The sequence below is a fragment of the Gouania willdenowi genome, chromosome 10, assembly GCF_900634775.1.
Source record: "Gouania willdenowi chromosome 10, fGouWil2.1, whole genome shotgun sequence".
In the NCBI taxonomy this organism is placed as follows: Eukaryota; Metazoa; Chordata; class Actinopteri; order Blenniiformes; family Gobiesocidae; genus Gouania; species Gouania willdenowi.
This window is the reverse complement of record NC_041053.1, coordinates 33,572,186-33,587,166: the sequence shown is the minus strand read 5'-3', so window position 1 is coordinate 33,587,166 and position 14,981 is coordinate 33,572,186. Positions and strand designations below refer to the sequence as shown.

The following is a 14,981-nucleotide window of genomic DNA, read 5'->3' as shown; positions in this document are numbered from 1 at the left end:
CGTCATATCAGACAAATACACTTTATGGCCCCTGCTGTGATAAAAGTTGCCCATTTCTGGTGTAGAAAGTTGTCAAGCCTTCTTTTTTCTGGCGTGTTGCTGTCTCACGATAACTATTAAATAATACATTTGAACTTCTTCAGACGATGCATTCTTAACAGGCTTTTTAAAATCCCTTGTGCCAACTTAAAAAGTCTCATCACTATCACCGATTAGTAGATAATTGCATTAATTAGTATCTTAGTCACTTATCGATGTCTAAGCAGGCCTTTCCAGCAGAGGTATCTACAACTAATCAATAAATGCTGCTGTTATCGTACGTTAAACAGATTTCATTAACAGAAATGTAGCAGCACCACTTAAATAGGAAATAAGGCAACTTAATATATTTTGCAGTGCACTTCTTCACTAACCAATGCCACCCTTTCCTCTCCCTTTTCCTCAGTCATCTAGCCCAGAATCCCTTTATGTGTGACTGTCACCTGAAGTGGTTGGCAGACTACCTGTTTGACAATCCCATAGAGACCAGCGGCGCCCGCTGCAGCCACCCCAGACGGCTGGCCAACAAACGAATAAGCCAAGTTAAAGGGAAGAAGTTCAGATGTACAGGTAACCAATGACTTCACAAAGACAGAAACCACTGTAACATTGGTGGACTTACAGTCTGCGTTGATCATAGAATCATCCATTGAAGAGGCTGTTACACATGTGTAATACTCACTGTTACATTGCTTAAACACACAAACCCCTCAGTGTTTTCATGCTGTGTCACTGTTGTTCTGTTTGATACCAGTGGTGGGTCTCACTAAATAAAACACAAACCAATTCACTCCACAGGTAACAAACCCAACAGGGAGTGGCCTCAGACTAGAACTGGGCTGGTGTGTTTATTTCTCAGTGAGTGGGTTGTTATGGACAATAAGAGTTAGTGTTAAAAAGTTTCCTTCAAGCTGCAAAACTAAGTAGTGCTTAACTGGTTGTACGTTTCATAGGCTTACAATGGAACTGAGATCAGTGGGTCAAAGTGGGTCACAGACCTGTACTAGGTGGGTCGGGGACAGTTCGTCAAAAATAAATAAGTACGTAATGTTTCTCATGTTGGAAACTGTTCTTTTGACGGGTATGCTGTAAAATGCATGTCGCACAGGAAAATATAGAGATTTATGTTTTAAAAAAAGATTACGTGTGTGTTTTCAACAGATATTTTTGAAAAACTAAATTTGGTTGGTTGAAAGAAAAAAAAAGTACCCACAAAAATATGGGTCCCAGGGTGAGACCAGTTGAGAACCCATGATGTAGGGACATCACAATGTAACAATGGCTATTCTCTGTTGTTTTTTTTATAGTTTCATAAGCAACACCTTTAAATGTTTTTTTAGACTTTCAATTGTTCCCTATGTTTAGAAGCATGTCCATCTCACTGTCAGCTTGCAGCAGCTTTGATAGTTTTGTCTTCCTGATGCAGGTAACTTGACTCCCCCCCCCCCCCCCCCCCCCCCCCCCCAACCCCCCCAAGCTGTTCTTGGCTGTTGTAGTATCTTTGCTTCAGCCCTCCCTCTCTGCAGTCCCACGCCACCGCCTCCTCCTGCATCTACGCGTCCTCTCTGAACCTGTGTGGACAGTTTTGCTATTTGGTGGCTAATCTAGCTCCTCCCTGCTCCCCTCTCCCCTATGTGGATCTTCTTAAGCCTCCCACACCCCCTCCTTCACCCGCTCCCCTCTGACTGATTAGCACAGCTTACTGTTGCCCCGCCTTCCTCCTGTGGACCTGCATTCTGATTGGTTCGTGCAGCTGTCTCTTGTGCTTGATCTAACCATGTGGCCCAGCCTATTTTAAAATCACATGGTTCCGTCAAGCGCCAGGGACCGCCCAGCACACGCCTCCCTGCCTTCCCCAGCCAATGAGGATTCATGGAGCAAAAAGAGCGGTCAACTCGTTTTTACCTCTATTTATACGTAGGACTTCTTACACATGGTCCGCGGGATGTCAGTACACAGAGTTTTCTTTTAATTATTTTGATTTATTTTTTAATGTAGTTGATAAAGTAATTCTGATTCTGAATTATTTAAATGACATTAAGTACTGAGCTCAATAGTTTGAACTATTTAGTTTTTAAAATCATGGACTCTACGCCGCACTTTTGATTTGGGACAGTGTGCTAACTAAAAAAATAAATAAATAAATAATGCAAATAGTTTGAGTTGCATTTAACACCCCAGTAGGCAATTTTTGTCCAATGTGTCTTGATTTCAACAGTTACTTTCATTAACCAATCACATTCAAGGACAGGCCTAAATGGTAGTAAGATGGTATGATAGGTAGATTGTAGGGCTGGGTATTGCCAGGTACCTCGCGATACGATACATCACACTATTTTTTTTGCCCACACGATGCGGCGATTCTGCGGTAATCGATATATAGAAATTCAGAATTTATCGACTGCACTGAATCCATTTCACAGGAATTACAAAACATTGTCAATCAATTTCACAATGAATGACAGCCAATTAAAATAAGTGTATATATACTGCACAGTGGCTCCTCTTAACATAGACTGACCACAACTAGTCACATGTCCTTGTGTTATGTTTAAGTCTTAAATAGTCCAAATAATGCTTCTCCAAAATATTGTTATTGATGTTTGTGCAAATTCACTTGAAATCATTAAAAAACAAAATGAATGCAGAAAATACTCATTTCAGTGCTCGTATCATCAACTTCTCTGTAAACATGGACACAGATTAGTGCTGCTTAACAAGCAGAATGTACTTGTTTTATGAAAACTGGAAAATGTCACTGCATGTGAAAAGTAAACATTTCAGTCAGTGCATTATAATATAAACAACTGGGTGGTCTATGAAAACCTACACTGCAGACTGCACATTTCAGTGCTAATACTAATATCAATTTGTTCTTTGTAAACCTGAGAACATTTAACTTGTGTTTAGGACTTTACTTGTGTAAAAATTAAAAAATAAATAAATAATTGAAATTCAGCGGAAGTGTATCGATAACGTACCGTAAGACGAAATATTGTGATATATCGTTGTATCGATATTTTGGCACACCCCATGTAGATTGTGTCCTTTATACAATAACCACCTTATCTTTAAAAGAAAAAACAACCAAAAAACATGCATATTGTTGGTTAACAACAATAAATGTTTCATCTACAATCCTATTATGTCTTAAAACCCATCATCACACCTCAGTTCCCGCTCCCATTTTCTCTCCAACAGCTGGCAAACAACAAGCTGTGAGGCACTGTGAGACACTTTATCCCATTTTTTTTCCACTTACAGAGCAGTGACGATTTTCCCCACCTCAAATAAACATAATGCATAACAAACAACCTCTCAGTAGGTGGTCCTATCGCTGTTTCACATTGATGAGTCGAGAACTGATAAGCCTCACAGCCTGTGTGCCAAAAGAGTGGAGAATGGAAACAGAAAGAAAGAGAAAATAGGGGGAATAAGCACTGTCTGCCAAGAAAGAAAAAAAGAGTCTGTCAGGAGTGTAGTAAAACAGAAAGGTTAGAGGGAATGGGAGAAAAGAAACAACCAGGAGGACAATAAAGGGAGTAAAGATTGTGGCATGCAAACAAAAGTGCATCCTAATGTAAACCAGGTCTGTTCTGCTGGCAAGCATAGCCATTAATAATATCTGCTCGCATCATATCTAAATAGCAGAAGTGTTCTCTGGCTCACCTTGCTAAACAAAGACATCCAGGGTTAAACCGCATTTATCCAAGCGAGGTTTCCATAAAACCACATGGACGTCTGTGTTACTGTGATTTACAGTGATACCAATGGTGCAGTATTATTACCGCTGCTAAAATACCTAGTGCACCTGCCTCAGAGTAGCCTGACCTTTCATTTCCTGCACATGACTTTGATACTTGCATAAGATTATTCGGCTAATAACCATCGAATGACTTACATATAAAAATATGTTCTTTATTTGTTTACCAGAGGTTAAAGTAACGTATTACAAGTACTCACGTTAATGTAGGTGAGTTGCTTTTATAGGTACGTGTACTTTTTTGAGTATATTTCTAAATTACAAATATTTTTAAGTACAATTCAAAGGAAGTAAAAGAATAAGTTACATTTATACACCTAACTGTTACTTTACCAAGTAAATTGTTATTTTTTGTTGTAAAATTACCAATAGACATTATGAAACGACAATGTCCAACCAGATTAAACATAATGTACGGCACCAAAACATCATTGAATGGAGGTTATTTTCTCAGTTTCAGTGTTCCTAAATTTAGCCAGGGTTGGGTCTATTACATTTCAGTTGCAATTAATGTTTTCAATTACCCATAGTCAATTACATAGTTCAATTACGATTAAATTACAATTATTTTTATCCTTAGAAAGTGAATTACAGCTACGTTCTCAATTACTTAAGTTCAATTACAATGAATCACAATTACTGAGCCTGAAATAAATAACCTAATAAAAGTTAACCTCCGTCTTGTCTTAGCTTTTCGTTAGCGTCTCTGATGATAACGGTTCCAAAATCAGCTGTAAAATACACTATATTTTGGTTTCCTTGTTAGGCTTCCTAATCAATGAAAATATAGGTTTTAATATTTTTGGTGTGGACATTTGAGCCATTTTAGTGTCAGTAGAGTCCTAGATTTCAATGTATTAAAATGGTAAAATGTGGCAAAGCTTGATATGAAACATATTTTAATAACTGTTAACGACATATGTGTAGAACTGTACATACAACTGGAACATGGTTCCTACAATTTTTGTAGAATTTTTTTATGGCAATTACAATTACAAAGTCAATTATTTGAACTCAATTATAACTAAATTACGATTTGGTGTTATTTTTTTTAAAGAATTGTACATTTTGACAAACCTTTTATTTTTTACAGATGTCTTTGTGGAAAATAAATTAAGTTCTGATTGTGCAAGATTTGGTTTTCTTCCTTTTTAAGTTTATACATGGGATGTTTACTGTATGCAAGGGAACCGTGGCAACGATTTATTACCAAAAATAAAAGTGGGGGGTTAAAGTAAGTAGTAACTGTAGGTTTCAGTACTATTTAATTTGGCTTGTTTTTACTTGTACTTGAGCACAATTTCAATCAACTAACAGTGCTTCTACTTGAGTAGGATATATCAGTACTCTTTACACCTCTGATGTTTACTGAATTATGTATATATATATATATATATATATATATATATATATATATATATATATATATTTTTTTTTTTTTTTTTTAATTAAATGTATTATTATTGGGTCAGTATTTGAACTACTATAGTCAAACTCTAATCTTGTTGTCTACTTGGTGTCTTCTTCTTTTTGCCTTTTCTGCCTCTCTGTTTCATCCTTCCTTCTTCTTTTTCTGCCTCATTTAATTGCTCTACTTTGCTCTTTTCTCTTGGCTCCATTTCTTTTACCCTCCTCCAGGTCAGGAGGACTACCGCAGCCGTCTCAGCGGAGAGTGTTTCCAAGACCTTGTTTGTCCAGAGAAATGTCGCTGTGAGGGGACGGTGGTTGACTGCTCCAATCTCAAACTGACAAAAATACCTTCACATATGCCTGAACACACTACCGACCTGTACGTGAGCTGCTTTCTCTTGTCTTTTTTTAGTGGCTCCAAACTCAATATTAAATTTCACCTAGAAAGCCTTGTCTTTGTTTAAAATTAGGTATTTTTTTCTTTTCGTTTCCCTTTAGAATACCACCACACGCCTGTCACAGGTTTTTCACATTTTCAACCCACACATTTATTTAGGTAGAAATATGCAGCACGTTTGAAGGGCATGAGCACACTGAGGAGTAAAGCATGCAGTTCTGTGTAAATTAAAAGTCACAGATGAGTGAATGCACACAATGCAGACACTTTAAGCCTTTCCCGTGTCTAATAATAATACATTTAATTTTTAGCTCCCAGACAATGTCCCTCTTGTGTCTTCAGCGTTTCTATCCAAGTCACAAAACAGCGATCAGCTTCTCTGGTGAAGGCTCTCATACCAGAATACCAAAAAGTTGCAGATCCTTATTTTGGGCACCATAAAACCAATAACATTAAATCATTGTTATTGTTACGGCCTGTCAAAATATAATTACATTCACAAGAACACAGCTGCAAAGACGAGCAGTGGGATTTGACCCTATACTACTGGGACATTAATACTTAAGTCCCATTAAAGAACAGAATTCTGTGTTGTTTAATTTCAGTATGTTGTCCTTGATCATGTATTTATGAAGGTTATGCAGATATCAAGTTATAAGCTTAACATTATAGTGTTGTATTCGAGACCCAACGATCCCAAACCAAAGACTTGCCCAAGACCAGAATGCACAGAGACCAAGACAAGACTTTTGGGAGTCGAGACCAATACCATAAAGGTTGTCAAGGTTGAACAGTTAACAGTTCTTTAATTTTGGTTTTCTTTTAAATACATTTGACAAACAAAAACAAGGTGTCTGCAACTCACTCCAAGCACAACATGCAATAATCTCTTAACTAAACTAAATTCTTGCAGAAAAAATAAATCCTTAAGTCCAGAATTATCAGGAGAATGGAGCCGAAAGTAAGTATTCAGAGGAATTTCTGACAAAAATAAGAGTTTGTGCAGGTGTCTGACACATAATGAACTGGAAAAGATTTCCAAGAAGGCAGAACAATCAGTGAGCTAAACGTTTGAAGTCAAATTCCAACATGAAATAATCAGGAACAGTTCCAAGTGATTTTCCTTATTATCACATCAATGGAGTTGAGGAATAGCAGATCAGTGCTGGTCTAGACTGGTCTTTACGGAAAATGCGAAGTCCGACCAGTCCAAGTTCTCCAAAATGTGGTCTTTACACTAAAACCGGTCTAGAGTACTAAAACGCTAGTTTGTAGAAAATATCTGTCTAATGTGCCACTATCAAGTGTCCCAGGGTGCTTTATGACATGAAATGGACACTTTGTCCTTTATGGTTGACTCGAGGGAAAAAAATCATAGTTTCGACTTTTCTGGACTTGCTGTCTCGCTCTCTCCTGTTTTCCCATTCCTTCTGTTTTATTTTTTTTTGATGAAGAGAACCAATCATTTGTTTCCTGAAGGCCACAAGTGTGAAAACACTCTAAAACACAGACAAGCTGCCGGCCGTGCCCTGTATCCTGCCTCATCAGGGGAAATCACAGGAAGTCATGGTTCGGCCGCAGGCCTCCGTTCGGCCTTTCCTTCATTTATTTGTTTCTTTTTTATCCTTCCTGAGACTCGTTCTTAGGCTGCACTACAATCTGGACTCAGGACATGTTCTTTTCCTCTCAATTAAAGGTTCTACGAAAAATATCAAGGACTACATGTCACGTTAAGACATTACATAATTTAGATGCATTAGCTACTTTTGAATAATGCAAATGGCCCCTGCATTAAAGGCAGGACGATTTTCCCACCAAAACTAATCTGACATTCCAATCTAATATTCCAGGTTTGACTCATTAAAAAGTTTCCCTTTGATGTAAACTTTGTCTCTCTTGTACATGTTTATCTCCCTACGTCTTTCACACACACACACACACACACACACACACTCAGGACTTGGTTCGTTTAGGCAGCACCCTTTTACTTCAAATTAGCTCGATAAAGCAAAGACTTGGCATCTTATCTCTCAAACTGTTTTCTTTTATCGTAAGTCAGCATTCGTAGTCATGACAACATAGATGAGATTCATTGCTCCTTTTCTCTCGTCATACCTCAGTCTCCTTAACCTTCACACTGTGATGCGGCTCTTTCCTGCAGCTCCATGTGTATATCCATTTATTTATGTGGCCTAAATTTGAAGCTGTTTGATTCATGAAACCATAAACATCTGAGTCCCGCACTTCATTTTTATTTTTATTTTTTGCAGGCGGTTAAACGACAATGAACTCACCATCCTTGAGGCTACAGGGACCTTTAAGAAGATGCCCAATCTGAGAAAGATGTGAGTCAATATTTTTGGTATAAATTTTCTCATTTAGTTACAAAATAATTCTGCATTGTATGTATTATTTATAATGCAATGTACTGCATATATAATTCTTTATTTTTACTGCTATACTATTAACAGAAATAACAAAGAAATGTTGCAATAATTAGAGAACAGGATGGGAAGTGTAATTACATTCAATTTCTACATGACATTTCTTTGAGTGTAGTTAATTTTGGATTCAGTTTAGGTCAAAACCATAATCACCAAAATGCACGAGAAATGATCAAACTGTGATTGATTCCAGATACAGGAGGAGTGACTGGGTTTAAACAAGAGGGTTTGAAGAGTGAGATTCAGTGATGAGAATGGTTGTCTGGAGGAAGCAAATGTGAAATGGAAATGGAAGATGGACCATGTGTTTAGATTTACAGTCACTCCTTATCTGCAGCCCTCTCATAGTTTGTGTGTGTATGACTGTCAGAGCTGGATAGAGAAAGACTGAGCAGAGACTAGCGGCTGATTTATTGAATAGGAAATTGCCAACTATCTTGCATCGTGGCTGCTGATATAGATTGGCTAGCGGTTGTTTCCATTTTCCTTCACTAAATTTGCCTTCTGTCCACACCCACTCATTTTCTTGCACACCTACATCTATTCAATTCATTTTTAGTTTCTCGTTTGTTTTTGGTTTTTTTTGTTTACCGTAGTTCTTTCTCTATACTTTGACAGTTTTACTCTCCCTCCTCCCAAACTCGGAAGCATTGAAACATAGAAAACTACATCTGTATGATAACTATCATCTAGAGTTATTGCCTCTGTGACAATACACTTCCCTTTGCTTTTCATATAATGCATTGTGTGATTTAAAAAGATGTTAATCAGTCCCTGTTGTTTGTGTGCACCCGTTCATTTTTCTTTTCCAAGGGTTCACTGAGTGCTTTGTGAGGTTTTGTATTAGCTGCTCCTGTTATCTAGAAATCTCTTATCTGATAAAATGATATTAAGATGGAAGAGAAAAGACATTTTACATTTATTAGGTAAAAGACATGATTGATTGCCACAATTAAATTGGGCATATTATGAATAAGTTACTATTCGTGCGCGCACACACATACACATGCATGCAACTATAGACGAGACATAAACCAATTAGTCATAACATATTGACCACCTGCCTAAATTATGATGGCTGGTTTCTCAGAAACGCTGTTAGGGTTTGAAAGTGGGGCGTGAGTTATTAAAGTACCGTAGGTGAGCATGAATGTTTCCAAAATAAAAAGAAGATTTTAATATAAGAGCCTTTTTAGAAAAAAAAAACTTAACCCATGTGTCAAACTCAAGCCCCGGGGGCCAAATCTAGCCCTTTAGAGCATCAAATTTGGCCCGCTCGAGAAAATAAAAATGATGAAGTACAACATGAAATGTTTTCTACATTTCCATTTAAGTCAGTTGTAGTTATTTCAATACAAAAACTTCTTTAAAATCCACAATATTTGCTCTCAATTTTTCCAAAATATGGCAAATTTTACTCAAATTATTCCACGAAATTTCCCCACATCAGGGACATTTTGGTAAAGATCTTGCAGGGACTGATGTACTCATACTTGATCATTCATACGTGGAAAAGCAAATCAAGGCACATAAATGTTGAATTTGCTCTTTTTCCCACCTAAAATCTGTGGCCCACTTAAGCCTTGACACCCCTGACCAAAACCCTAAAGAAGTTAAAAATTCTGGTAGCAACCAGGTTTTGTGTAGGTCTACAAAAGTGGTCATAGATATATTGTTGATATACAGTATTCATACTCAATGAATATATTGAGTATTCAATGTACTCAATATGTTGAGTTGTGTCATCGTAAATATGTGTATTTGTCCTGCAGAAACCTAAGCAACAACAAGCTTAAGGACATCCGTGAAGGTGCCTTTGATGGAGCAGCTGGAGTTTTGGAGCTGCTGCTAACCGGCAACAAGCTAACTGGACTGCAGGGACGCATGTTCAGAGGCCTGAGTAGCCTGAAAACGCTGTAAGTACGGATGTTTGTGTGACACTAAATTTCCTATTTCTATTAACCAGGTTTGATATATACATGGACTACCTCCACCTAGTTTTAGGTCACATTATACATAACGCTTGAAAATACAGGTTAAGCCTGTTTCTAATGTGATAGATAGAAGCTTTATTGTCAATGCACTGGTATCAAATCAAATCAATCTTTATTTATAAAAAGTGCTTTTCATACAAATAAATGCAGCTCAAGGTGCTTTTACAAAGATACAAATAAATAAAATATCCACCCCGTACAAAACTAAACAATACAACAAAATCTCATTGGCAGCAGCAATCAGTCAAACAGCAGAAAGATTAAAATACTCTAAAAAATATGTGGTCATAAATAGAATTTTTTTTTTAGAATAAATAAATAAAGACAATGGGGGAGCTAATGGTTAAAAGTACCAGCTAAAAGGCACAAGCATGTTAAAACCGAGTCACAATATATGATGATGTCCCACTAGATATATTCCACAAATAAACATCATCTGTGCAAAATAAGAATAATATTTATTCAACCTTACTAATGGAAAAAATACCAACGTACTATTCATGTTTAATGTGTTTTCTCAAACAACAGCACTGATCAGTTTTTCCATTTTGGTGGAAAAATCAACATCAATGATATTACATTTTATGGCAAATATCGGCCGACAATATCGGTGGGCCAGTAACATCGGCCGTATTTAGCCATACGTGTCTTTTACTAGGCCAGGCAGCTTGTGCTCAAACATTTTTAAAGCAGAACTAAGTAATTTTTTCACTTTAATAAATCCTTCTCATAGTCCCTGTGAGAGTAACACAAATGTTTATGGGGTGATTGGGGGGTCTTTCATCACCCCCCGCTGTCTCTGGCCAGAAAACAGCACTTGCAACTTTCCCTGCCTCCGACCCGGTGGCAAGACGTACTGCTTTACGGCAGCCCAATACAAGCTAATGCTAGATTATGACCAGCCCCGTGGCTGTAAACGGTTGTCTACTAAATCACTATTCTCAAGCTTCTATCATGGCGGAGCCAGCAAAAAAAATTGGCAGAGAAGACCTTTGAACGGAGCAACTCCATGCAGTGAAAGCTCAGCAGCAACACGCAGCAATCACACACACTGTCGTTGTGGCAACAGGCACGCACACACTCACAAACCAGCCCTCCATCAGGCAGCACACACACAAATATCCATCCATTCATTCATCCATCCATTTTCAGAACCGCATTGTCAGTACACAAACAAACACATCACACATTTCCACACTCCCTTCTATATTACTCCCACATTATTAATTTATTTTACTCGTCTCTCTTCCTCATACTGTTCACATGGTCACATGGGACTATATGTGTGAAAACACCCTTAGTGTCACTGTTGTATTAGGATTTTTCAGTGATCGGTTGCTACCGTCTTGGGAGAGCAAATGTGCACATGTAGCTGTGGGGTGGGGCAGGCATGTAGCTGTGACAGTGACATAACCAAAAGGGACCTTAAGGGGGAGCACTAAGCGCAAGTTACTTAGTTCTGCTTTAATTTTCAGTTGTAAAAACAGTAACAGACAAACAGGTGTAGTTTATAAAAACATGTTTTTCACTCATCCGGAAAACATGTCCGATGACCTCATGTTTCTGTGTTGTGTTATATATCTAGTGCATGCACAGCACCCAACATAAAAAGGCCAGTGACCAATAAATGGGGGTTGCAGGATTTTGTATGAAGTCATTAGCTAATGTTTTCTGTGTATGTTCAGTAATGACTAGCTAATGTTATCAAGTACATGTATTGCAGCTAATGACACTGTAATTGCATCACGACTGTCTCTGTATTATGTTCAGAGTCTATCTGCTCCACTAATAGCCTAGAAAACTGGGTTAGGCTATCCCAGAGATGGCTAATGCTAACTAACTCACTTACAATAGTCCAACATGAGTGCATTTTCCAAATCTAATGTCATATCTGGAGGTCTGTCATTTCCATGAGACTGAGAGACTGGTTCGTATTTGTGTGCTTTTCTCTACATCAATATTAAGCTATAGTATCTTATAATTACTTAATTTTTAAAAAAAAAACTCTTCCAGGGTTATTTTTAAATCATTTTTTTTTTTTTTTTGTTTAATATGTTTGCAGCATGCTGCGGAGCAACCAGATCAGCTGCATTGACAACAGCACGTTCACAGGTCTCAGTTCTGTGCGACTGCTGTCATTGTACGACAACAGGATCTCAAGCATCGCCCCCGGAGCGCTCTCTACCCTGCACTCCCTGTCCACCATGTGAGTCTTATCTCTCTGAAATACTTTATAATGGCTACAGAGTGGAGGACGAGGAAAAGATATACTGTGTAAAGCAAACAAAAAAAAACACTTAAATTGACTCCAAAAACAAACAATATAACATAAACACACATAAGAAAAATATGTACACAACGACAGGGTAATTTATAAAATTACAACAAAATGACAAAAATGACAACAAATTTACACAAAATGACTCATAACACTAAACAAAAAAAAACCTCAAAAGACAGGAAAATACACAAAACAACTTCAGAGACAAGCAAAAATACAATAGACAACAATAAAATGAATAAAATTAGAGAGAGATACACAAAATAACACACAACACCAAAAACATACAAAAATGACTACAAACTGACAAGAATTACCACAAATTTACACAAAAAAGACTCATAACAAAAAACAGGAAAATACACAAAATGACTTGAAAGACACACAAAAATACAATAGACAACAATAAAAATGAAAAAAATTAGAGAAAGATACACAAAATAGCACACAACACCAAAAATATACAAAATGAAATTAACACAAAGAAATCACAACAAAAAGACACAACAAAACACAAACTTGTTAGTTCTTTAGGGCAGGGGTTCTCAACTGGTTTTACACTGGGACCCACATTTTGTCACAGTCATTAATTTGCAACCCAATTAATCAGACCAAATTTAGTTTTTTATAAAGAGCTGTTGAAAACACGCGTACATTTGTTCGAAAAAAGATTATGTATATTTTCCTGTGAAACGTACATTTCACAGCATGCCTTTCAAAATAAAAGACAAGTCCAACATGAGACATTGAGTATTTATTTATTTTTGACCAGATGTCCGCGACCCACCCAGTACAGGTCCGCGACCCACCAGTTGAGAATAACTGCTTTACTGCATTCATTAATATTGGTCATTATTCTAATACTGACATAAATGTTGATAATGATGGACTGTCTGTGATGATCATATTTTACCAATGTACAAAAATAAAGCAATAATTGTCAAGCATGAAGTGGGTTTCTTAAATTATTAATTATAACAGCAATAAAATAATGAATGAATTACTTTACCACAGTTTTGCATTTGTTTAGAAAATATTACTTTCAATCAAGACGTTATAGTGCTAAAAGGATGAAAAGAAACCCAATGGTGTTATCGTTTACTAGCTTCCATCTTTGGTCTTTACACGTTTATCTTGATCGGACCCATTGGACATGATTTGTGTGAAAATTCTGATTAATCACTTAATCTCTATATTGACCTGGATTTCCTCCCTTTCTCTGTGTCTGGCCCTTTTGTTTTTCTGCACAGTAACCTTCTCTCAAACCCGTACGTCTGTGATTGCCATTTGTCCTGGCTCGGTCAGTGGCTGAAAAAAACCAGGGTTGTAAGTGGAAACCCTCGCTGTCAGAAACCAGCTTTTTTAAAAGAGATTCCCATCCAGGATGTGGCAACCCCCGACTTCACGTGCGATGGTGAGCTTCTTGTTTTGTCTTAATGTCTGTCAATGTTTATTCATAACGGTGTTTGTTCTGTTGTTAAAACACATAGAAATCATTAAACAAGGGACGTGATGTTAAATTGCCCATTGTGCCAAAATATGGTAGTCACATGAGGTTTACCAAAGAGAGTGGCGGAGGAGCTGTGTCTCAGATATGGGAAGGATGTGTCATCATCAGTAGTGTTCCTTTGAATCAGGGGGTGTTTCGGCCTTTTTAACACTAGATACCATCATCAAAGGTGGCCAGCTACAGGGTGATCAAGCCTGAGCTTGCGTCCCATAACTGTTTCCCACTCTCTTTTATCTGTATAAATATTAGTTACAGCCATTCTGGTTTTACAGGAAATAACTAAAGAGCCAGACCATTGAATTGACAACAACAGGGCATATTTCAAGACATAATGAGTAATCGAAATGTTTTTTACTTCAAATGTTATATCCCTTTCTTTTTCAAAAAATCACAAATAACCTTTAAGTACATATTTTCATTGTATAATTATTGTTCAACATATGACTGAAATTCAATTGAGTGTTTTTTATTGTTTTTTTTTTTTGTTTAAATTGTATTCCAATCCGACATACTTTCTGTCCATGTGTGCTCGGTGTTTGTAATAGGGAAGATATAAAGACAACATTTACCTTTGACTATAAATTTCCATTGTCAAGAATTCTGGTTCAGTTTTTTTCATTTAGAAAACACATGCATGCAACAACAACAAAAAAAAAAGTATGCACACATATATCCCTGTACACATGGTATAGAATGAGGTTAAACTATTTCACAACTACTGTCAAACTGCAGCAGATTGTGGTTTCAACAGCAATAAAGTAATACACAACATGTTGCTCCTGTGAAATGTTATGGTATTGTTTTTCTGTTTTATCTGGACCTTGAATTGCAAAATATTTTTAATTTTTGAAAAAGGTTGACCGTTTCATATAATAACAAAGTTATTGTTTGAAAAATATTTACATATGAGGCTTGATAAATTTTTATTTTTTTTTTAAATAGTAACGAATCCTCGTATTAAATTGTGGACTTTTTCTCCAATTTTGACACAAGTATGGTTTTACATTATTTCTTGTAACATCAGACTTGATTTGGTCTTTTATTACTTTACTGTATTCTTTCTCTGTCAGTTTCTTTATTCGTTTTTCCTGTTGTGTTGCTATACTGTAAATTGGTTTGGAAAGCATTTACTTAGCTTGGCAG

The 14,981-nt window shown here is 36.9% G+C and overlaps 1 protein-coding gene across 3 annotated transcripts in view; it reads left to right on the top strand.

The window, feature by feature from the left end:
* The window catches only part of slit3 (slit homolog 3 (Drosophila)), a 306,653-nt gene that overhangs the window by 242,798 nt on the left and 48,874 nt on the right, over positions 1 to 14,981 (top strand). For all 3 annotated transcript variants that reach the window (XM_028459161.1, XM_028459159.1, XM_028459160.1), the window contains 6 exons: positions 446 to 609; positions 5,441 to 5,591; positions 7,880 to 7,954; positions 9,826 to 9,969; positions 12,110 to 12,253; positions 13,579 to 13,742. In XM_028459161.1, the coding sequence (XP_028314962.1) occupies positions 446 to 609; positions 5,441 to 5,591; positions 7,880 to 7,954; positions 9,826 to 9,969; positions 12,110 to 12,253; positions 13,579 to 13,742 (842 nt within the window). The remainder of the gene's footprint in view (positions 1 to 445; positions 610 to 5,440; positions 5,592 to 7,879; positions 7,955 to 9,825; positions 9,970 to 12,109; positions 12,254 to 13,578; positions 13,743 to 14,981) is intronic.